Source organism: Ictalurus punctatus, chromosome 22, assembly GCF_001660625.3.
Source record: "Ictalurus punctatus breed USDA103 chromosome 22, Coco_2.0, whole genome shotgun sequence".
Classification (NCBI taxonomy): Eukaryota; Metazoa; Chordata; class Actinopteri; order Siluriformes; family Ictaluridae; genus Ictalurus; species Ictalurus punctatus.
Genome location: NC_030437.2, coordinates 6,582,924 through 6,608,447, shown reverse-complemented (window position 1 = coordinate 6,608,447; position 25,524 = coordinate 6,582,924). Strand labels below are relative to the sequence as shown.

The 25,524-nt window shown below is 40.6% G+C and overlaps 2 protein-coding genes across 2 annotated transcripts in view; one reads left to right on the top strand and one right to left on the bottom strand.

Moving 5' to 3' along the window:
• Nucleotides 1–498: 498 nt before the first annotated feature.
• On the top strand, nt 499–11,183 carry thbs4a (thrombospondin 4a). The gene is made up of 21 exons (XM_017451236.3): nt 499–737; nt 1,376–1,573; nt 1,747–1,994; nt 2,079–2,181; nt 2,269–2,351; nt 2,455–2,506; nt 2,631–2,785; nt 4,046–4,183; nt 4,709–4,786; nt 4,884–5,090; nt 5,178–5,282; nt 5,406–5,513; nt 5,618–5,777; nt 7,260–7,378; nt 8,064–8,116; nt 8,207–8,388; nt 8,486–8,713; nt 8,884–9,080; nt 9,301–9,473; nt 10,073–10,212; nt 10,305–11,183. The coding sequence occupies exons 1-21, from the start codon at nt 659–661 to the stop codon at nt 10,385–10,387; spliced, it is 2,889 nt and encodes a 962-aa protein (XP_017306725.2). The 5' UTR covers nt 499–658; the 3' UTR covers nt 10,388–11,183.
• An 831-nt stretch (nt 11,184–12,014) lies between these two features.
• Nucleotides 12,015–25,524, bottom strand: part of serinc5 (serine incorporator 5) — a 28,097-nt gene continuing 14,587 nt past the window's right edge. The window contains exons 3-12 of the mRNA XM_017452442.3: nt 23,969–24,147; nt 23,178–23,260; nt 22,049–22,142; nt 18,090–18,301; nt 16,838–16,930; nt 16,534–16,657; nt 15,645–15,714; nt 15,490–15,526; nt 15,134–15,281; nt 12,015–13,453 (exon numbers count right to left, since the gene is read on the bottom strand). Of these exons, the coding sequence (XP_017307931.1) occupies nt 13,309–13,453; nt 15,134–15,281; nt 15,490–15,526; nt 15,645–15,714; nt 16,534–16,657; nt 16,838–16,930; nt 18,090–18,301; nt 22,049–22,142; nt 23,178–23,260; nt 23,969–24,147 (1,185 nt within the window). The 3' untranslated portion in view covers nt 12,015–13,308. The remainder of the gene's footprint in view (nt 13,454–15,133; nt 15,282–15,489; nt 15,527–15,644; nt 15,715–16,533; nt 16,658–16,837; nt 16,931–18,089; nt 18,302–22,048; nt 22,143–23,177; nt 23,261–23,968; nt 24,148–25,524) is intronic.

Here is a 25,524-nt window from a genome sequence, read left to right as displayed (position 1 = left end):
TAACAGAAAATACAACAGTTTAAGAGAAAAAGATAGTATGATGATTATGGTGCATACTATAAAGCCATCTAGTATAAAGCTAAAGGGAGGGGCAACATATGCATTTGGCCTCATCATTTAGATTTACACTTGCTGGCATAATAATTATATTAGATTATCCAAAATGAAATTTTCAGATGAACCATGTGTAACCAACATTAACTCTCGCTTTTTTTTTCTTTTTTTTTTTTAAATAACATTAATTCTAAAAACTAAAAGTGATAGTGTGCACAGGCTAAATTTAACCAGATAAATTTAACCAGATGAGGTAAAATTCATAACCTAATCCTAATATGTTGCAGTGAAGATCCCTTTTCAGGATACAATCCTCACTGGAAAATGGTTCCATTCTGGGAAGAGAGCTGGAGAACTTACTGGAGGAGGTACTTGGTCACACCTTCCATGTTGAATGTCATCTGAAAAGCATAAATCTCCCAGGCACCTATCTGGTTCTCATTCAGCAGCTGGACTGCAGTGATCCAAAGGGGGGGAAAAAAACACGGCTATTTTGACTGCTACTCCACATATGCGGATGCTGCAGCAGAGACTTCTGCAGGATCTGCATTAATAGGTCTAGAGATACAACATTTCTTCTATTTCTTCTACTCGAGTCATCAAAATGGTCGTATGGACAAGAGTATTGTTCAGTGTACATGTGGTTATGCAGTTAACCTATATGGTGACTTCCCAAGGAATTGGTAAGTGAATAATTTTAACATTGCTACTAAGGCATTGTAATATTTTGTAGCTGGAAATAACTGAAAGGGTCTTGTGAAGTTATGCCCAGTCTGGGACCAGTCTTAATTACAATGCTGTGCTATGCAATGAAATGCTTCTCTGATCAGAATAAAAGAAAAGAAAATTGCATATTGAATTTGAATTTTCGCATATTGAAATTATAATGAATTTCTTGTGCTAATATGGGATATTTATGGATTACAAATGTTTGATCATTAATAGGAAAATATACAGGAACCTTATCAAAGCCTAAATTATGGGCCTAATTAGTATCATACTGAACAACTGTCAACTAAATTCAAACACTGTTTAAAGTGTTCATCAGCCCAAACCTGGAAGTGAGCAATGGTGGCATCTTTCACGAGCATTCCACTGAAATGAGACACGTTTCCAAATATAGCAGTTCTTATGAAAGTACAAAGAAAAAAAGTACTGAAAGTGAAAGAGTATTTTTTTTATTTTATTTTATTTTTTTACACTATGAACAAAAACATTTAGACTGAAGCAAATGATGAAAATAGTCAGTGTAGTGGTGTAAGTGTTGCTTTATGATTATCCATTGGGGAAATGGAGATTAATTAGTTCTCTGTGTTTGCAGTTTATGATCTCCTGGTGTCACCAGATTGTTTGCCTGATCTCCTGCAAGGGGGACTGAAGAATAAGAACGTGAATGACGTTTTTATCCTGACAACGTTTCAGGTCCAGAATAAAGCTCCAGTGCGTGTTTTCCGCATTTACAACCCTACAGACAACACCGATCATTTTGATTTCACTGTACATGGGAAGCTCAACAAAGGTATCTTTGCTGTATCAAGTCATTATAGTCATAATAGTTGGGAATAGTTGATTGAGTCATTCAGACAATGTTCTCAGACTAGGGACTGAATCCCAAAAATAACAATCTTTAAGCAGTCATTTTGATAAGTTCAAATATCTGGACACATTCCGACCTCTCTGTGTCTCTCTCAGTCTCTCTGAGGTATCTGAAAAGCAATGGAAAGACAGGCACGGCTACCTTCCTTAAAGTGCCGTTGGCTGATGGCCGGCCGCACAATGTTATGCTGCACTTCAGCGGGCTGACGCATGGCACTCCTCGCATGGCTCTGTATGTGGACTGCAGGCTGGTGGAGATAGTGGAGGAACTGCCTGCTGCCTTTAAGACACTACCTTCTGGCCCTAATCGAGTGGCATTAAAAACCATGTCAGCTACATCAGAAGTATGAACCGGTGCTTGTTTGACTTTAGATTTCCAACAACTTTTCATGTTCAACAACTAACAAAGATCTGTGCTATTATTTCAGGATAGTGTGTCAGACCTTAAGCTAGTTCTGGGTGAATCAATAGAGAATGTTGTGGAGCTTCAAGACTGTTCTCTCCAGCAAGGTGAATCACTGCAATTGCTAGGTGAGTGGCTTTTATGGTGCCATTAGTTTCTGCTCTGTCATGATAGCATGGTGGAAAACCATTATTATGGGCCAATTATTCCGACAGGCATCTCATCAAAGCTGGAGCCAGGCCCCATGTTTGAACTTGTACAGATGATTCAAGACCTGAAAGAGAAAATGGACCAGCAGGTACCATGCCATGTTTTTTATATAATATGTATATAATAAGACCCTGAATGTAAGAATTTCACAGGAAAGAGGATTGCCTAAGTCACTTCTATTATTTTAATAGATCCAGGAGACTGCAAATTTAAGGAGAATAGTTATGGAGTGTGTTCCATGTGGTAAGTCTCTCACTCAGGCCTGATATAAACATTTGCTCATGGCACTCAAACCAGCAGCATAAATTTATAACGAGGATAATGATTTATACAGGATGGCTAACTGAGCTGTCCGGTTAATATTTAGATGGGCAAAACACCAGGCCAGACTCCAAAACCAAGTGTGCGCCAGGAGTGTGCTTCCAGCAGAGCATGTGTACTGAGACAGAGCGAGGCTTCAAGTGTGCACCGTGTCCTGAAGGCTATAATGGAGACGGAGTCCACTGTGAGGATGTGGATGAGGTAAAACATCCAAACATTAACGTGCTAAATGATCAATAAACGTTAGATACCATTGTAGAAATGCAATAATGCTGAGTCAATGTTTTGTTAGTCTCTTAAAAATCTCAAATGGATAGTGAATCGTTACACCCACCAAAAATTCTGATGTTGCTACCATTGAAATGCAGGTTAAAAAAAACTCCAAACTAGTCATGTTAGCATGCTTTGGGGTGTTTCCCACAAAAGTCAATTCTACCATAGCTTCATTAGACATTTGGCAGTATCTCCAGAAGGGTTCATTCTTTTCGTACATATTTTATCGTGGCCTATACCGCAGGTCTTAGACCTTGTTGTTTTGGTTATTATAAACCAGGGATATAACCGAATATGAATATGTTGAATAAGAGTTCTTAACTGATACAAAAAGGAGGTGCGCTATAAATTTTTTTGGAAAGTGTGACATAAAGGTTCACATAGGATCTCACATGAGAGGAGGTTTTTACTTTCATGCCCGTGAGCATCTAGATATGAAGCTAGGGGGTGCGAGAGATTTATTACCATTTAATTCATCCTAGTAACGGCCTGGTCAGGGTTGCGGTGGTTTAAATTAGGCTATTAATTTGTTTAGGTCTATATTTTGGGACTGTTATCTGTACAAATCTGTTAAAATATCACAGGTAGGTACAAAAAAAAAGCCCCCCAAAAAAACAACTGCACACATCTGTATTTTAAAAAAACAAACCACAAACAGTTCTGGTTTAGGCCACGCCTACTCAGGTTTAAATTACAAATACAAATATGAATATCTGGAGTACTACATAGATACAGATACAGATAGTGGCATTGTGTGTGTACTCTATTATCCACAAATATATCAAATCAAAGCCATCCTGCAAACAGATGGGGAGAGCGATGCAGTCGTGGTACACTCTCTCGTAGAGGCGTAAGTGATCAAAAGGCGATTTACTGTTCTTTCCATTACACACAGCAGTATACTAGGCTAGCTCTCAGGGCTCTGCTTTAGTAGGATAAACAAATCCTTCAATAAAACCAGCGTGTAATAGCACTTTATCAAGATTTTATTTGCATTTGACTCAGACAGTCATTGTTTGAGTGGAACAATTTGGATTGAAAAGAGATTTACGGAACGATTGAGGTAATCTCTCACCATGAGAGCAAATCATTTCCAAACCCAGTCATTCAAAGGCTGGCATGGTGTTATGAAATGGAAATCTGGAGAGATTTTTTTTTGTTGCTGTGTTGTGATTTGTGTGCTTGTAGTGTCAGTTCAACCCGTGTTTCCCTGGTGTGCGATGCATTAACACAGTCCCAGGGTTCCGGTGTGAGAGATGCCCCAGAGGGTACAGTGGGCCAGAGTTGCAGGGTGCGGGCAACACCTACGCCCAGTTACGTAAGCAGGTGAGGAAATGATTGCTTTCTAACTGCTCATTACACTTGTCTGTAATGCTCTTGATCCTCTAGGATATTTATGATCGTCTCGTAGCGGTGAAGCAAGGCAGGCAATTTAACATTTCGCAGCCGAGGCCTTCGGATGAAACTTTTAAGATCAAACAAGTTATATTTCGTCACCTTGAATTACAATATTGGATAGAATGCTCCTTTATGTACTTTGGAAGATTAATGGTTCATTTGAAACCTTTTTTGAAAACCCATGAGTGACAAACCAAAGAACCACTTAGAGTTCATAGTGTACAGTACAATAGTACCTATAATTTTGAAAATTTGGATTCCCTTAAACCTCCTTCACGATGAATTTATTACTTTGGAGGTTCCCCTCTTGGATCTAATTGATGCCCTTGGAAGTCCCACATTACACGTCATATTTTTTTTTTTAGTTTTCAGTTATTTGTTCAATTAGTTGAGATTCAATTCACTGTTTATTGTGGCTCATGTTGGAACATTACCAAAATCTCTATGCATCAGGTCTGTAATGATATAGACGAGTGCCAAAGTGTGGACAATGGAGGCTGCACTCCTAATTCCTATTGCCACAATACATTGGTAAGATATTAAAAGATGTTCTCACTGATCATGATTCTGTCTATATTTTGCTAGCCTCCTGCACACAGTGTTAATAAATTAAACAAGCCACTTTTAGGGTTCATTCTACTGTGGAGAGTGTAAGCCTGGGTTCACTGGAGACCCGACAAGTGGCTGCAAGCAGACCTCTGGACCTCAGGATCCTGGATCTGATCCGGTTGATCCTGCTGCTCTCACTACCAGGCTGTGTGGGAACGGTGAGCGCAACCCCTGCGATGTCAACGCGGAGTGTATTGTGGAGAGAGATGGAAGCATCAGCTGTGTGGTGAGATGTTCAGATACAGTACATGCAAGTGTTGTGGTTTAGCCTGGGTTCGAGCAGACATCTTGTAATACCTTCTACCTCAATCAGTGCAACATCGGCTGGGCCGGTAACGGCTACGTTTGCGGGAAGGACACGGACATCGACGCATACCCTGACAAAAAACTTCCATGCCAGGATACATACTGCAAAAAGGTGACGCATATTTACCATTCTTCATTTCATACTACTTCACAAGTGTTTATATGCCCACAGGGGCTTTTCGTCATCTTTACTTACTTCTATGTGAATGATTGATCACATGCACGTTGCTTCCAGGACAACTGCATGTTTGTGCCGAATTCAGGCCAGGAAGACGCAGATGGCGATGGAAAAGGTGATGCCTGCGATGAAGATGCAGACAGCGATGGAATCCTCAATGAGAAGGTATACAACAGGAATCAGCTCATCCTAATTCAGGAGATTTTTACAGTTTAAATAACGTAACTTATACATCTGTAATTTAAATTAAACAAACCCCAAAAAAACAGGACAACTGCTGGCTGACCCCAAACGTAAACCAGAAGAACAGTGATGAAGATCCTCATGGTGACGCATGTGACAACTGCCTAAAAGTAAATAACCCAGACCAGCGGGACACAGACCAGGATGGACTCGGAGATGATTGTGACGATGACATGGATGGCGATGGTAATAACGCCGAACACTGTGATCTGAGGCATATTTAGAAATTTTATTAAGATGTCAGATAATGAGGGATGCTGCCATCTGCTTGGAAGTCATAGGTTGTAATATTAGTTTGTTTAAAAAAAATAAATAATAATAATAATAATAATAATAAAAAAAGCTCTATACTGTGGGTAGAGATACCAAAAATGTGTAACAGCCTCTGTAAGGAACCAGTTTAACAAACATGGCTGTAAATGCACTGTCTAACTAAGCGTGAAGCGAAAAATAAATAAGCTCAATCAATATCATTTATAATCAGATACCAGCTCTCGAAATGTCCGCTCCTTTGCCGTCACATCGTCATCAAAACATAGAAGAGCACGTAAACACTCCGAACAGACGACAGGGGATTTCAAAATGTAGAAATAACCTGATAAAAAGGCTCGTGTTTGAATGCTGAGAGATTTTCACCTCAGGTGATGAGACAAAGAGTGGATGTGGATGATGCTGAAAAAGTGAGAATTTCCTTTTGTAAAGTTAAAGCCCCCCCCCATAAATAGATTTGATTATAAATCCACAGCTAGGTGGGACACCTTTCAATGGAATTGGAAAGAAGTCTCGAATTTTCTACCTTTTTCGCTTTAAGGAGATGTAATAACTCTGCTGTACTTTTACTTCTAGTTGAAAGCCTGTCGTTTTCAGAACTATCCTGAGTAGAGCACTTTTGAGTCATGGGAAGGGTTTTCACAGGCTGCTACTGAAACACACACCTCTATCTCTCTCTCTCTCTCATTTGATCACATTTGTTTTCTTTCAGACTCAGAAGTGGTGTTTTATAATATCTTCTTTCTATCTGCCTGTTTTTGTACAGATTTGTCATTTTTGGAGGAAAAAGAGAAGAAACGGTGCCCCTGTATACCTCAGGGCACCAGTTAGAAGCACCTCTTTTTCAAAGGGGCTCCTTATTAGGTTTTCAGTTGGCCTGAAGGGCATACTTACTGGCAATTCCTTTGAAGTACCCTATCGATAATGCTCCTCTAATGCACAGTGATATGTTCCAGTCTGAGACATAAAAACAAACAAACAAGCCCAGGCAGAGATTGACATTTATAGTCTGTTCGTAAAGGCATGACTCCAGACACTTGACTCGATCTTTCACATGCTGGTCATGTCTCTGTGGGCAAAACCACATTTCCACCGTGAAACCTAGCCAGGAGTTAATGACCAGTGGAAACTATTTTGCAAGAGTCTCAACGGAAACACTGCCATCTTGTGACACATAGCTCGAAATATGCAACACGTACACAAAGGCATTATTGTGTTGTGCATACCAAAATTCTTAAATAATGGAGTCCATTTGCACCGTCCATTTATTTTAGGGTATATAGGAACGGTTATTCACATCGAACTGTGTTTATGTACATGTTTATGGGTTTATGTAATGACTTTGCCTCAATCGTGTTAGCCAGTTACTCATCATTTCCGTTCTGTTCTCATGACCAGGCGTGAAAAATATTTTGGATAACTGCCAGAGAGTTCCCAACCGTGACCAAGTGGACAGTGATAATGATGGTGTGGGAGATATTTGTGACAGCTGTCCTGATGTGCCCAACCCCAACCAGGTACAATATCCCTCCTTTCCACAGACGCTTCAGCAGAAAGAGTAGTTTCAACTAGTGCCATTATAAAGTAGTCTCGGAAACCTTTTGAGCTAGAAAGATCTAAATTCAGAAGAAGAGCCAAGGCAACTCTTCTGGTCCTACCAATTTTGTCACACTCTATCAAACACGATAAGTGATCCGTAATTGATTCAATTCAATTTTATTCGTATAGCACTTTTAACAAGACGTTCCAGACGTACATTTCGACTCTAAGTGTTTAAAGCAAGAGGCGGCAGCGGACAGGGGAAAAACTCCCTGAGAAGACATGAGGAAGAAATCTTGAGATGAACCAGTCTCAAAAGGCATCTCACTCCCCCTCTTCTGGGTGACACCAAATCGTGGGATTAAATCGTTACTCTTCTAGAACCAAAAGTACTAAATGTGTTGAAAAGAAGCTCAGTATGTGCATCATAGTCTTTATGATTACAGCAGCAGGTCTTAGATCAAGTCAAGGGATTTAGATCAAGTCAAGGGAAAACGCTACACAGACTGCTGTAGTCTTCATTGTTTTACTGTTAAACACCCTGTACCTTTTGACCAAATCAGACATGGTTATAGGAATTATTATTTAGAATAGCTGAAAATGGGATGGGAAATACTTCACTTGGTTGTTATACCCACTGCCTGTGGTTGCTTGGTCTTCTAGTCAGATGTCGACGATGACCTTGTAGGAGACACGTGCGATACCAACAGTGACAGGTAAATGTATTTACATTTACCATATCATGAATTCACTTCTGGCGATTTACTAATTCACCCACCAATTCCTAACACTAAATGTGATCGCAGTGATGGGGACGGACACCAGAACACCAAAGATAACTGCCCTACAGTCATGAACAGCGCTCAGTTAGACACGGACAAGGACGGGCTTGGGGACGAATGCGATGATGATGACGATAACGATGGCGTGCCAGATAATAAAGACAACTGCAGATTGGTGCCCAATGCAGACCAAGAAGATAAAGACAGTACAATATGGCTTATAGTATATGTATATGTACATGTATACCTTGCATTATACTTTTTGTCTTAATGCATAGTTCTGTTTTTCTGTACACTGACTAGATGACAATGTGGGTGATGCATGTACTGGAGACTTTGACCAGGACCGGGTGATTGACAAGATCGACACATGTCCTGAGAATGCAGAGATCACACTGACAGACTTCAGAGCATATCAGACTGTGGTGTTGGACCCGGAAGGCGAGGCTCAGATTGACCCCAACTGGGTCGTCCTCAATCAGGGCATGGAGATCGTTCAGACGATGAACAGCGATCCAGGACTCGCAGTGGGTAGGTCTGTCGGACGTTATTCAAATACAGCGACGATGTGAACCAGAGCAGGGATTAATTATATTGAGTAAAATGGAACAATGGGGATATCTTAAAACAATGTGCTAGTGGATTTAGATTATGATGTTTGGTCATAATCTAAATGAAACGGTCCATGATGCTCCTCTCAGGTTACACAGCTTTCAGTGGCGTGGATTTCGAGGGAACTTTCCATGTGAACACTGTGACTGACGATGACTACGCTGGCTTCATCTTTGGCTACCAGGACTCTTCCAGTTTCTACGTGGTTATGTGGAAGCAGACAGAGCAGACGTACTGGCAGGCTGTGCCTTTCAGGGCCGTGGCTGAACCTGGCATCCAGCTCAAGGTTCCGCAACTTTCTATCACGATTAGCTTTTGACGCAGAATATAATTATCATTATGCTGCTGTGGTTGTCATTAGTCTCTGTGATTATTATTATTAGAGCTTCAGGACTGACCTTAAATGACGTGCAGAAACAAGATGCTGTGTACAAAATACGTTTTGAGTTGGTTCGTAAATATGAATGGGAGTAATTTAGCTCAGTGTGTCATCTTTTTACATTGAGGCTGTGAAATCCAAGACGGGGCCTGGCGAGTTTCTGAGGAACTCTCTGTGGCACACGGGGAACACCAAGGATCAAGTGCAGTTGCTGTGGAAAGATCCTCGTAACGTAGGCTGGAAGGACAAGGTCTCATACCGCTGGAACCTGCAGCATCGGCCTCAAGTCGGATACATCAGGTGAGATGGCTCAGCCATTAAGTATAAGGTCTTAATAGTTTTTAAGTCAGTAAAAATGGTGTAATGGTTGATAGTTGTGGAAGCTACCAATAAAATAGCTGCACGAATGGAAAAAAAAAAAGCCCCAGATTCTGTAAATTAGAGACTAAAAAAAACATTAAAACAAACGAACCAGAATCCAACCTATTGTGTTTACTGTCAATCACGCTCTTAAACCAGCATTCAGGTGTTCTAGCCCGGGCAGCACTTCTGCATCTGCTTTGGAGGCGTGGCTTCGGAGGGAACACTGAAAGGAGAGACTGTAAATGTTGTTGAATTCCAAAAAAAAATGCTAGCTTGATGCCAAAACGCAAACATGCTAATGTTAAAAATGCTCTTTCCCGTGGATGGCTGGTTGTGATATTAATTGGAAAGGCTAAAATCGAACATCTATCCATAGCTCGACGGTGAAATCATCATGGTTTAGCAAAGCATCATATCATAAATACCTATGTAACAGCGTAAAGGAGACTGACCCACAGTGTAGAACTTTTACATTCTGTTTGCTAGAAATGATATGCATATGTTTTATTTACCATTGCGTCGATTTGCTCGGAAAGGGTCCGTTTCTATGAAGGCGCCAGCATGGTGGCAGACTCCGGCATGGTCATCGACACGAGCATGAGGGGGGGCCGTCTGGGCGTGTTCTGCTTCTCCCAGGAAAACATCATCTGGTCCAATCTGAAATATCGCTGCAATGGTAAGCGAACCGCTCTCGATGATTTCGGCACCTCAGATCACCTGAAGGAACTGAATTTTTCATTTTTCTTTAAATACGCATTGCATTTACAGACACGATCCCTGAAGACTACCAGGAGCACGTTGCACAGGACTCCATCAGGAAAGAGGATACACAGGATAAGTCTACGCAGTAACCACATGCCCAGTATATCTGACTGGAGCTGGGGGGGGGGGGGGGGGGATACAATGGGTTGGTTAGTGTTATTTAAATAAATCATATTATTGTCTCTTATAATTAAGGAGGATTAAATTGGACCAGATATTTAAGAGTACCATATTAACCAGTTGCTTTGTAAGAATTTCGGGGTAAAGTCTGCCGTAATGTCTCCACAAAACGAGTCGACTATGGAAGGTGGAATTCAAGTAAGCAGAAATGCTTCTTTGTGCTTTTCTCACATATTGGATGCATTCAGTGTTACATGGAAAAGTCAGCAAGCCTGACGGTAACTAATGATGACTTTGGGACCCGACTTGCATTCTCTACTCTCATACACAACTTTCCTATTAGTTTCACTGTGAATAATAACGATAATGAATAATTCAGAATGCTCACGGATGAGTAATGTGCTTTAAGATGAATAATTGAATAATAAGTGAGGGGTCTATGGGTTTTAAATGCTGTATGAGGAAAATGAATGTTTGCGGAGAGATTCATGTTTAGAGCAGCCGGTCTATGAAAGAGGAATGTCAGATTCTGTTCAACCTCAAAACAACCAACTTTTTTTTTTTTTCCTTCTTCTTTTGTAAATCTGTGAATGCTTATTATGGGATGGGTGTAAAACTGTGGAAACGTGGTTCTTTTTGTAATTTTATTAGGATTGGGTAGCATCAAAAAATGTTATGGAATCTTTTCCTAGCTTTTTCTACACCAGCTCCCTGTCACGATCTACCAAGATGCAATTAAAAGCCACCTTCTCTTTCTACGGAAAATGAACACGTTTATTTTTTTTTGTAGTTTCTCTTTTATTTATTTAAAAGGTCAAACATATGACCTCAAAAGTACAGGTTTTCTCTTGCACAGTTAGACTCGAGTCCTTTATAATCATCTCAAAATACTCAACAAGTAAGAAAACAACGTAATGCGTATTTTAAAATGAAAGTCAGATTTTTTTTTTGCAAACATATCTACACTTTTTTTTTTTGTTGAGAAGCTCAAAGTTTATGCCATGCAAAAAATGAGTAGAAACACAGGAATTTGAAGAGTTACAGCATAGTGTAAATAGTATGAACGTGTATAGTGGTCCTCTTTAGACAATAAAATTAATCAGATACATTTTTTTTTTTTTTTTTTTTACAAAGCTCTAGCCTTCATCTTTCACACCTAGACACAATGTGACAATATAGAGCACCATATAATTCACAGATATACATGTAGAAAGAGAAGTCTGCACGCAGCTTATTGTTAGTCAGGAATTGCACGTACATTTTTAGCATTTGTAACAACTGAGGTTTTAAAACTAAAAGCTAAAACGTGCTCTCGGTTAAAAGAGTTCTCGAAGTGGTCATGGCACTGATGCAGCAACTCCTTAATAGCGCTTTGAGGAAATGTAAAACAACAATCTAGAGTGGAAAGGAGTATCAAACAAGCGACGCGTGCACGACTCGATACGTGTTCAACTTAAATCGGCTCTTTAGCCTTGATTCGTTTACGCTTAGATGGGAGAAAATCCTGAATACAGTGTTTATGGAGTTTTACCTCAGAAAAGGTACAAGTTCACATGTTGACTCCTTTCGCATTTTGAGATGTACTGACGCATCGTGTTTAAGGCAAACAGCACAAGATGACAAATCTTTACTTCCTTTTTGATTGTTAGAGGCAATGCCAATGTTCAAATCCAAACCAACATGCTACATGCGTGTTAAATGAAAAGCAAAAGAAGTCATTATTTTAGAATTGTAAAAAAAAAAAAAAACAACCCAAACACACCACATTTGAACTTTTAAAAGAAATCCAGTTCAATATTTAGTTTCACACATGTTTCTCATGATAAACATCATAAACATATAAAAGCAGATGCAACATAAGATTAAAGGGTACAGCTAAACTGTATGCTTAAACTAAGAAACACTTCAACTTCCTTATTTCAACAATTTCTGACTAATTACAAATGATCAAATCTGACTTACAAATTTTCATTATAACCTGACTTTACATGGCAGTGTCACACAAGTAGTGTAGTGTGAAATGCAACTTATTTACACTGGGATGAGTAAATGCAAGTCTAGAGCATGAGTATGGCTCTAATACGTTCAAATAATTTAGAGCATCCAAGGCACATTTGGATGTAATTTTAAAAAAAAAAATGTTTAAAAAAAAAAAAAGCAAACAAAACAAAAACAAACAAACAAACAAACAAACAAAGCAAAACACCACAGCACTAAAAGATGATCGCCACCATCACCACTAAGCTAACTGTATTTGCAAGAACCTTCGGATTTACCCCCCCAAATGTATAGACACTCCAATATGAAAGAGTCATTTTCTTTACTGCGCGACATTGTTCAGAAGCTTAAAATTCTCCAAGCCTAAAATTAAAGGGAGAGTGCTCCAGGAATGTTTGCTTTCCCCAACAATCATTATATTCTATTAGGCTAAGACATAGCTAATACACTGTAAAATAAATGTTCTTCACAGCTATCTATTATTTTGGTGTGAACTGTGTATAAAAATAAAAACGTCATATAAACACGGAAGTCAAAACACAAGGTAACGTTTAAAAAAAAAAAAAAAAAAAAAAAAAAAGGCAAAAAAAAAATATACATAATGTTGGAATTAAACGCATGCTCTTGGTTGACTTGCATAGAATACTTTATCTATCAAAAAAATGCACATGTAACACGCAATACAGTAACAGTGAAGTGAGCCTGAGCAATGCTTTGCTTTCATACCTTGGTTTCCATTTTCCTTCGGAATGACATCAAAACTAATACAAGTAACAAATCTCCATCGATCTGTATTTAAGGTGTCAGGCAGTTGAACTCTTAAGGAACAGTAACATAAAATCTACAGAACGTTTGACTGGTAGGATAGACGGGATGTATTTGGAATCTGCCTTTATGCTTCAAACCTCTTTGGGAAGAGCATGGGGGCCACCAGGGTCCACATGTAGAGGAAGAGACAAACCCAACATGACGCCATCTTGATCCAGAACACTGACCAGCTCCCTTCCAACAACCTCTCGATCTTAGCATTGTCATAACTGCAAAGAAACACAGATTGCACAGGAAATCAGCTCACATTATTCAAATATACAGAGAGCTACAATCGGTTTGGACTGATTAATTAAGGAAACACGACTGCCTGAACGATAGGGCGGATATTCACGAAAGATCAGTAATTCGGGAGAACATTTCTCGGCTCAAGTACATGGCTGATTCATATTAAAAAATATTTTTAAAAAAAAACTGATACACATTAATATAATCTTTGATGAACAAATACATTGATTAGACATTCTCGTATTAATTGGAATGGTTTCCGACAACAAAAAAAACCATTCCTCTACCCAAAACTATTTCAAATATGTGAATGGATTGAGCTGGTAAACAAATCCATTCCACTATTTAGTTTCAATGCTTGGAAACATTAGCTGATTAGCCCAGTTCTCTGAAATGGCGAGCCAAGTATGTAAGACTTGAGCTGGAACAACCCAAATTATCTCCTGATTGGGAAACGCTACCGTCTCCCAGTCAACTACAACAGTGCTGGGCACAAAGTGGTCTATTGAGTGGTCCATGACTATTGACATAGCGGTCTATAGACATTGTCTAGTGCTCAGTGGCGTTAATATCTCAAGCATGATCATTTGCAGCATCACTGAAATGCTTACAAGGAGGAAACATGAAAGGATACGTTTATGATGAATACGTTTAAGCAGCTACTCGGTGCTGATTCTGAATGAGCCAAACAAATAACTTGCATCATAGAGATCATTTACCGCTCCTGATTTGCAAACATACTCAGTTTGTAGAGAGTACAATGTCTGCTGGGAGTGCTTGAACCATGTTAGAAAATCCATGTTTTTCCATCTTTTCAGGCAGAGGGCACAGTAAAACCTACACTTTAGCCACTGAGTGTCCCAAAAGTCTCCACATATAGGGGAAATTAAGACTTTTTAGCAAAATGTCTTCCAAAATTATTCATACGTAGTTTATATTGTAGGGATGTCACAATAAAAAAAATCTAGAAGTCGGTACCGATACCACCAAAAGTACACGATACTCAATACCAAAGTCGATACCACGACGTGCTTTTAAAAAAAATTAAAATACTTTTTTTTAAATAAAATTAAAAACTACTGGAGGACATCCTCCTCTAGCTGATACTGAGAGAGAGAGAGAGATATTTTAGTTATCAAACAGTCAGTCAACGACTAATAAAGCAGTGCTAAGGTCCACTCCTAAACGCGCCCACACACGCTTTTCTTCTTCACCACTTGTGGACCGACTAAAACACTTGTGCGTATTTGCTGCCCCCTTCAGTTCCGGAAGAATTGCAACCTCGGTACCTTCATTACCAACAGTACCAATGCTACTGCAGAAAAACAAGTACTGTCACGTTTTAAGAATGTCACTGAATGTTACTGTGACTTGGTACTGAAGTATCGGTTCTCGTGACATCCCTAATATATTATATGTTTGACCCCCCCCCCCCCCCCCCCCCCCCCCCCCGAGATAGCCCTTAAGTACGCCTTTGACAAAAGAAGAACATGAGTAGGAGAGACAACTCTGTGTGTTTACAAAAAAAAGTGATAATGGAGACTTTTGGGACACCCTGTACACCCAAGGAAGCACAAATTCGGATTGTACAATTACTTCTTCTCTTTTTTGTTTCAAAGTATTAGTGAACGTAATAAATTTCCTCCTGGGAAACAACTTACTGGAACCAATTCGTGACCGTCATCATGACGTAGAGCGAGCCGAGGAAGAAGACGAAATGGAAGTAGGAGTAGCTGTAGACGGTGCCCTCTTTCTCATCATAAATGACATTCTGTCCTCCTGCACTCTTCTCCTCCTCATCATAGTCATCTGCGAAACAAATCCGCAGTGCAATCGGCACTTAGAATAAAGTGTGCAGTGTCCTGCATGGCCACCAGGAGACACCATCAAGCTTTCTGGCACAGTCGGTTCGCGGCTCCAAAATTTCATAAATCACAGAACCATTTTTTCCATCAGAAACAAAAATCAATAATAATAAAAAGAGAAGTGAATACAGATATCAAAAACGAATTCTTACCGGCATAGTCAGTGCAGCAGAAGCAGCAACGTGCCCTCTGAAAGGATGATGAAAAAACTCTGATTATTGAATCATGTATTTAATCTCGTCTGGAATTGCAGTAATGCATCCACAGCATCATTAGCGTATTTATACACAGACTGTAAGGTAAAGACCTCATTCTCTTGCATGGAGTTTCTGTACACTCGTAACACTGCCGAGTTCCTCTTGGTCGTCGAGGTCAAACTGTACACAAAAAGAAAGTCTTAGATGTACACTTAATTAAATACGGGCTGCGTCAAAGTAATCCTGCCGTCCTTCGAGTTGGTCTCAAGGTTTCTTCATCAGACCTTTCACTGCCACCGTCACCTCTGGCTTGCTCATTTGGGAATTGTATTTTTAGATTTCTGTAAAGCTAACGTCGATCATCAAAAGCACGCTACAAATAAAATTGTTGAATCGATGCTGACCGTTCATCTTGTCCTTTAACCGACAGCGAAATTAGTAGGACCAGAGCATTTTATGCTCGATGGTGTACAAGGAACTCTTTATTATAATGGCGCTAGTGGAAAGTTCCCTTTCTGTCTGAAGCAGATTTCTCTCTGTATTTTTTGGGTGGGAAAAAAAAACAAACTGGAAACGATTTGGAAAAATCATTTCAAGTCGAGCCGAGAATATACGCACGTCTCCACCAATACCGTCTGTGTGTAAATGGAACCTCGGGCCTTAGAGACATCTTGAATAGACATGTCTGTAGTTAATGGGAAACACATGCGAGGCTCCTCCATTTTGTACGAGCTAAACGAAGAAGGCTTTGATCTGCGCTCCGGCTTCGGCGAGGATCCCTGTTTTTATGTCCGAATGAACACACGGGCTTAACCAGATAATTGCATGTTTATGGTCTTTTTGGGACTGGTCTCTATACACACCCTTTTAAATGATCTAGTATTTCTGCGAGGGGATTTTGCTTTAATGGCTGAAATACATGGGTGTTACTACGGCGGAAGAAAATGACAAAGGAGCAAAAAAAAAAAAAGAATGAAAAATGAAAGGAAACATTAATACCATGAATAAAGCACGCAGCCGAACAAAATGGCCGTTCCTACTCCCGTCGCTATATTTCTGTCGCCGTCTGATCCGGACAAAGGAAAGGTGCAGACGGTACGGTTCTTTCCATCATACTCCACCGCTGAGGGAGAGAGAGAGAGAGAGAAACAGACAGGGGAGTTGATGCGGAATCTTTGTTACCACATCCTTCCATAAAACTCCATTTACGACTCTATTTCTGCAACCACACAAACTTGTAAAATGATACCAGTGCAAACCATACATACACTTAAGAGACACACACACACACACAGCTACTCACTTTCTATGGGCTTGCTAGACAGGGCTGAGAAGGTGAGGTACATGACGTAGACGCTGATGATAGCTGGCTGGAGCAGGCCTGAAGTCGGTTGGACTGTGAAGACAACACGTGAAACGTTATTTGCGAGACACAAATGAACCGCATACACACACAGAAGCGCTCATTATTTCACCGAGTACAGTGTCAGTGCGCCACATTGAAAACCTCCTCCTCGTGCACGAGCATTCGGATATTTTCTTCCCTAAGGCTGGTTTATTCGTTCCGCATCGTGTGTGAAGATCTGAGACGTGTGTGTGGTCCCTACGGTCAAAAAAAAACAAAAAGGCATTTTAAATGTTCACTTTGAGTGCTGTGGATTTGGCGCTGTGTGGACGGGCCTCGGCAAACGTGTGATTTATTAGAAAACGGCTGTGCCTGGGGCTGATCTGCTGCGTGTAGTAGAAGAATGTAGGTGTATTTACTGCATTTACAGAATGATCTATTCAACCAATTAACAAAGTGAGGAGAGAAAGGGAGAGAGAGAGAGAGAGAGAGAGAGACGATAACAGTCTTCTAATGCCAGTGCACCACACAGATGTCATCTGATTGTCTTCATGAGTCATGAGTGTGTATTTTTGCATTTCTGCCACCAGCCTTTCTTCAAAATTCTCCACTTCTGCTCTGTGCTGTTCCTCCCCCTCCACACTGCCACGTAGTTCCAAAAACGTTCATGTGTACGAAGCAGGGATCAATACCCGGGGTGAGGGTACTGACCACCATGCTGACCCATGGAACCCTTACAATGCATCAGATATAAACCAGCCATCAGGTCCCTCACGTGCGGGTTAAGTATAATATTGAATATTTGAGCTTGAGAAATTTTGAGCTTCAGTACAGTGACTTTTAATTAAATGCCACGCTACCAAAACTCCTAAGGACGCTAAGGACCACTGCGACCTGACCAGATCTCTCTAGGAATGACATGAGGGTCCTGAACCATCGGCGTTTAATTTACTGCTACTTCTGGAATACTCACCCCGTAATAAACAGCTCTAAAGATAAATCTGGACAAACTGTTGGTCGGGTCAAGCTAACTCTTGATCATGTTGAACGAGCAAATGGTATTAGTTTTGCAATAAGAACGATACGTCTGATCATATCGCAGATAGCGTCCCTCCTGAGAACTCGACAATAAACAAAGCAGCTGGTCTCTGCCCTATTCGACTGCGAGTTTCAACTGGGTGTACTGGGAGTTGCCGTCATGCTGACTCACATGTCTGAATGCAGGGTGAAATAGCCAGCAGTGACACGATGAAGCATAAACTCGAGTTCACCCCCAGGAAGACCTTGTTGAGGAAGCAGGCCTCAGAATGCGTGTAGTACATGGCCATAAAGACCAGAGCCCCCACTGCCACGGAGAAGAGCACCAACGAGACAAAGGACAGCGCTGCATACCACAGCTTGTTGTGGTCTACACCCGAACTCCTGCAGAGGAGGAAGAAACAGTTTAATTAACCGGGCATGAAACCCTACATGATTAGCTATCACTACTTTTTTGTGCTTTAAAAACTAGCACTATGTGGAAAAAATATATATATTCTCCTTATAATAACAACAGGTTAATTTTATGAACATAACCAAGCAATTCAACTATTTGGCTTAGACAGAAAATACGTGCCATGATATTTGTTTACTGGAGCCATTTAAACTTTTTATTCCTGACTTTTGTACCCACGGAACTCAAGCCAGTCACAGTCTGTTAAAATATAGTCGGCTGTAGAAACGCTGTGGCTGCAAGAATTCCTTTTAGTTGAGTTAACAAGAAGAATGTGAAGAAATCAGCTATCGTTGCCTTCGCTTTTCCTGACCAGCACCTGCTTTACAGCGCTGTGAAAAACGGATTTCTTCTGTTTTTGTGTACATCTCGTACTAAATAGTTTTAGATCTTCAAATGAAATACAACATAAAACAAAAGCAACCTGAGTAAACACACAGTACAGGTTTTATTTATTTATTTTAATTGAAGCAAAAAAAGTTATCAAACACCTATCACCCATGTGAAAAACTAATTACCACCTTAAACTTAAACTTAAAAGGACTAGGACTTACTCCTATGCTTTGGATTATTGTCTTGCTGCATAATCCAGTTGTGCTTGAATTTCAATTTTCGGACTGAAGACCGGACATTCTCCTTTAGGATTTTCTGGTAGAGAGCAGAATTCATGTTACCCTCAATTATTGCCAGTTGCCCAGACCCTGAAGAAGCAAAGCATCCCCACACCATCACACTTCCACCACCACGCTTGACTGTAGGTTTGATGATCTTTTTGTGGATTTCTGAATTCTGATGTAACGGGGATCCTGTCTTCCAAACAGTTCCACTTTCGACTCATCAGTCCGGAGAACATTCTCCCAAAAGGTTTGAGGATCATCAAAGTGTGTTTTGGCGAAATTCAGACAGGTCTTAATGTTCTTCTGGGTTAGCAGTGGTTTTCTCCTCGCCTCTCTTCCATGGATGACATTTCCCCCAGTGTCTTTCTGATAGTGGAGTCATGAACCTTTATTGATGCACGAGAGGCCTGTAGGTCCTTTGATGTTGTCCTTGGCTCTTTTGTGACTTCCTGGATGAGTCGTCGCTGTGCTCTTGGAGGAATTTTGGAAGGTCGGACACTTCTGGCAAGGTTCACTACTGTGCTGAGTTTTTCCTTTTGGAGATAACGGCTCTCACTGGGGTTCTTTGAAGTCCCAGAGCCTTTGAAGTAGCTTTGTAACCCTTCCCAGACTGATGTATTTCAATCACCTTCTTCCTCATCATTTCTGGAACTTCTTTCAGCTTTGGCATAGTGTATTACTGAGTAAGACCTTTTACACAACTTCCTGCTGTTGACAAAGTTCTATTTAAGTGTTGATGTGATTGAACAGGGTTTGCAGTAATCAGGCCTGGTTGTGTCTAGTCTAGCTGAACCCCATTATGAATGCAGCTTCATAGATTTGGGGAATTAGAAACTATGGGGGCAAATACATTTTCACACAGGTCCAGTTGGTATCGGATAATTTTTTTGCTTCAATAAATAACATCATTTAAAAGCTATATTTTGTGTTTATTCCGGCTGCCTTTATTTTATCCTAGATTTTGTTTTAATTTATGGAACAATTTAGTATGAGCTATACACAAAAACAGAAGACATCAGGCAAATACTTTCACAGCACTGTATTTCACAACACACACACACACTCCTTTCGTCACAGGGGGACGCACAGAGTATAGCTGTCTTCTAACACGACTGCAGGACTCGGGAACATTTTTGTCCACACTGAGTTTGCTAATTAGAGCCGGAGAGAGGAAACCATTCTGCTCTTTCGTCTTCCATGGGCTTCCTCTGGATTGTTTCCCTATTGTCTGTTTGGCTCTTACTACCTGACCTTCTGTCTGTTCATCTGAAAGGCAGCGGTACAAAAACACATCATATCTAGGCCACATATTTCTATATAGAAAGGTTAAACAGCGGTTACCCAGAAGCACTTGGTACTGCTGCAAAAGTCTCAACAGAAAACCACACTTCATAGAAAAGAAATGTGGGATAAAATATTTTAATCACACTAGTTTACTTAACATTTCTCTATAACCCGTCATCTCAGGAACATGCAGTTCATTTACAGAACTATTTAGTATCTAGTGTTTTGCTAGTCATATTCGAAAGCACAATATAGAATATCCAGTATATTTCTGAAATCTGACAATGCGCTGAAGGGGTCTCCACTGGCCAAGTGAAAGCTCCAGTGTGTCGCCCAGCTCCGTGTTTTGGTTTCCTAGAAACCTAAATGACTTAAACTAGGCTAAGTTAAGATAATAAAGTATGGCGAGTGAGCTAATTAAGTGCATTCACACAGAGACAAACAAGCCCTGTGTTGGAGACGACTGTGCCGTTGCAATTATCAAAGACATTAGGAATGGCTCAGAGGTAGAATATTGTAGGAGGTCGACCGACTGATCGGCTATCGGAAAGTTTTTCCCGGTTTCGTCTGTGGCTAGAGTGACTGAGAAGCGTCCGCTGTCATTACACAGAACAAGAGCGGCCTCTAGAGGCGAAATAAAAACTAGCGCTGAGAAATTTTGTTGCGTTATTGATACATTTTGGATGTCTCTATTTTTGTTATTTGGAGTGTTACTTTTTTGTTTACCTTGGATCTTTAAATACCTTTATCATTAATTTACTTTAATATGCATTAATAGTTAATATATATTAATATTTATAGATGTTTTTCATTTTAAAAAGTACAGTACATTTCCATGCTACAGTCAGTACTGTTTATTTTTGTAATAAAGTTCAATATTTTACTTTGAGTGTTGTGTTTTAATTCAGTATAAATTTTAAAAACTATCGGTTGAGTAATCGGTTATCGGCAGGTACTGCCCAACTTAACGTCATCCTTATCGGTAAAATCCCCTCTCGGTCGACCTCTGGAATATTGTACTGTATGTTTGCATCCTCAACAAAAACTCAGCATGCCGGTGGTCAGCTTTTGGCTTCCAGCTGTTTTGTTTTCTCTTCAAATCACACATAAAAAGATATTATCCAAGGCTGGGGAGCACCTTCATTAACTAACTCTCGATCTGTTTAACAGTGAAGTGGCTGCATGTTGTGTTGGCAGGACAGCTTTATACTGCACTTTACTTTGCTCAGTTTTCGACAGCGTTTCCAGTTACTCGTTCCTGATTCTGAAAAGGACATATGCCATGCGCGCTAAGAGATCCGCCAAATAGGAACTATTCGTGCATTTTTACTAAATGAAAATGCTAAAAGCTATAGAACACCACACCTACAGCACCATATTATTAGACTCAACATTTTGGAAGCTCAGTTTAGAACAGGGCTTTTCCTCCCCGGTCATTACAGCTATATACGTTCTATATCACTAACATATACTGTATAGAACCAGACCACACAGACAGGCAACTATGCAGCCTTTCTTACCGAGGAAATTATGGCTGGCCAGATTACACTATCCTCCCTGCAGTCTGTGTAATGAATTCCAGTTGTGCTTACTTATGTTTCTCCCTCCAAAAATAAATGAAAAAAAACACCCCCAAAAAAATTTGGACACAGAGCTGGAAACAGAAAGACTGAATCATGAACATTTTCTCAGTGAATGATTTAGACGATATAGTATGTCTGAGAGGGGATTAGAAGAACAATGGTAATGTTGGATGGTGTCAGAGATTCATCTTACCAGTTCTGGTTCCATCTGTGAGCAAACTGAACCAGGAGCATGAGCTGGATTAGGAGGAAGAGGAAACCCCCGGAAGCTCCCACATAACGCCACACTGTAAAGGGAGGGAGAAAGAGAGAGAGAGAGCGAGAGACAGAGAGAGAGAGAGAGAGAGAAGGCACATTGAGCTGTCATTCTCAACAGCTCCTTTATTTCTGTGACTCCGACAAACAAGTCATTTTCTGTGCTGATGGCGGCTCGCCAGAACGCTGCTCTCAATCCCACTGACAGCTACACAATTCAACATCCAAATAACTATGGAAAAAAAAAAAAGAAGAAAAGAAAAGAAAAAAGTGAAGGACACTGTTTCTGACTATGTACTATGGTATCATAGGACTGTACAGAAAGTGCTGCTGGTTTGATGATCAAAAAAGCAGGACAAACATTAATGCCATGTTAGGTATAAAATCTTACACAATGACAAATCACAAAGCCCTCCGCCATGAACACTTTCCTGTGTCTGAAAACAGCTTCAGCTCTGACTGTTACAAAGTGCTGACACTGAGCATTCCTTCCAAAACAACAACAACGGCAAAATAAACATCTCTCAGTAAAATTCACCATGGCAGCACTCGACATGGCAGTTTCTTGAATCTTAGTCTTTGATACAAGTCCCTGTGCATCTTTTACTATAGAAACGCTAACGTATTAGAACTGGCGCGGTAACACACACCTGTGTGTCTCGGGGATAGAACTATCGTGCAAGCTGTTACAGAACCGTGACACTTTCTGACCAATCAGAAATGGAGAACGGTTAATGAAATACCATAGTACACACGCAGTTCAAATCATACACTGCAAACATGAAGAAAATATCTTACATTCGGAAATATGAGCTGCCTCAGGGTGGAGCCGTTATGGACAGTCGGGAGCACAGATGTTTGAATCGAATGGTTTCATGCGCACTACAAAGGCCGTTCTGAACTCGTCAGACTCAAGATCTCAGTTCGGGATGAATGATCACTTCACTACTCGCCAGGTTCAAAGCTGATACATGTGGTACCCAGCAGCTACGAGCAACAGGGAGTGAACAACAGTGGAAGAGGACAAACAAAACAAAACGAGACAAAAAAAGGGGGCTATACTATACCTTCGAGAAACTTGTCTTCATTCGGTAGGAAGAAGCCTCCTGCACAGCAGGCTAGCAAAGCCAAAAACTTCAAGAACCAGAATCTGGATGGACATAAAGAAAATATGATCAGACACCGGGGTACCCGATGCTAGTGGTCATCGCTTTGATCTGATTTTAAGCAGATTAGAGAAGTAAAAAAAGACAAAACATTTAGACCGACATATTTTAAAATCCAGCTGCCTGGCTTTACTTTCCTGTCAGACACAAAGCGAGAACATTAGTCTCAGAACAGTTTCTGTTTGCAATCTCTGTTTGTAAAAGCTCCCCTTACTTGTGTACTTTGGCATGTATTTTAGTAAAAAGTTTAGGAAGGCAGGTTTCTATTCTGGATTCGTGTTTTAAGACAGCTGGCAATTACACTGTGCTTCCCTGCACACTCCTTTGCACTCCGGCCATTTCCTCTTCTCCTTCACACCATTTGCATACAACACAAAGATCTGATTATTGCAAAGTGAAGAGCTCTCGGCGGGACAGAAACCATTGCGTTTGAGGAGAATAAAGCTCGCCTCCTGATGAAATCTCCTCTGGACGGGGCTTTTTAATTAATACCACAGCGCAGTTGGAGTGGGCGGGTAATGGTGTTTAAGGAGGAGCACGGAACAGAACAGAGCCCATGGGGAGTGAGTGAAAAAAGCCAGCCAAATGATACATGGCCTTGTGGACCTCCTGCGAATCTGGGATGGCTGCAGGGGGGCCGAGGGTTTAGAAACAAGGCGAGCTTGTAGAGAAAACAGGAGTGGAGTGCTTACCCGTTGTGTACGGCCGCCCGGCATCCTGTGCTGCTCTGAATTCGAATGGTGAGTATGGAGAAGAAGAAGAAGAAGCACGCCATGCCAAAACAGACCTTGTAGACGGCCGAGTAGCCGACCAGAGCGCTGCAGTTCTCTCCGGCGTTCAGCTTTTTACAAATCTCAGAGTAATGTGGAATCTAAAACCAGAGGATACAGAATTACCGCTTGTAAGGGAAAACAAAAATACACAGTAGGACATAAACACGACTCTGTATGGAGAAGCCAATCACACGTTACTGGAGCATATAACGGGTTCTTTGAAATCTCTCGTTCATACAGAATTTGATTCTATAAACATCAAGGCAATCAGTTCAAATACCCATAAAACTAAACTACAGCATAAACTACATGATAGAATTTTAATTGCAATAAAAAAAAACTATTATGACACCATATGTCAGCGGTCACAAAATCCTGTTTCAATTTGAAAAGAAATAAGAGGATATTGATATTGAATAAAACACAGCGCTGGGTCAACGGCCATAACACTGCACAGAGGAAACACCGAGAACTCACGTCTGTGCCAAAATGCTAACAAACAAAATGCTAATGTGGAGCACATGTATAAGATTAGTTCCACAACAACAGAGTAATTATATATTATAATATATACTATAACAGGAGATAATAATACGAATTGCATGGGGATAAAAAGCTCGTCCACCTCTCAAAGCGATTGTCCCGCACAGAGCAACCGGACGGGATGGAGAATTCTCTTGCAGAGAATGAATAATGAATGGGAATGAATAAACCATGATCTTCCCTTCGATCAGACGCGTCCATTAACACAGAGGATCACGGTAAATGAAAAAGTTAGAAATAACCATACAGGCGACCTCTTTGTAGTGTCAGGCCTTTGGAGAGAACAAGTACAACCGTGAAGGTTTGTGTCTCGATTAATGATGATCTGAGCTCAGCCCTACGTGTATTTCCGCTTCTTACTTAGGGGTCTGTGAAATCAAACCTTCCTTAAAACCTCGGCAATGTATAACCCCGAGATTCCGTCGAGCATTTATAGGATATTTTTATTGTGTTTCGCTCTGTGAAAACACATTCAGAAGATCTATTCCTCCTTCTTTCATCACTTCGAGGTACGCCAAGCTCATTTAATGTTTTTTTTTGTATTTTATAAAAGCCAGCCTTTGGCCGAGCTTGACTTTTTTTCTTTCAGGCTTTTATTCTTTGCTTGGCATTTACACAGCGGCCAGGCAAAGGGCGAGTGGAAGGACAAAAAGAAAGGCTTGGCCAGAACATAAAGGCTGATTCCACATTACACAGCGCTACAACATTCCTGCCTGACCATCTCTACGGCTGGCAGGGATTCATCCCAATTTCAGTGCGGAGAGAAGAAAATAATAACCAGTCTGTTCTGTGTACTTTGTGACGTCTAAAGATTCATGCTCGGGGTGTTTTGTTGACGGCTCGGCGAGTTCACCGTGCCCTTTAGTCTCCCGCAGTGCTGTACAGTTCTGTGCGCTGCTGTGGTTTGGAGTGGAGTGGAGTGCTGGCTGAAT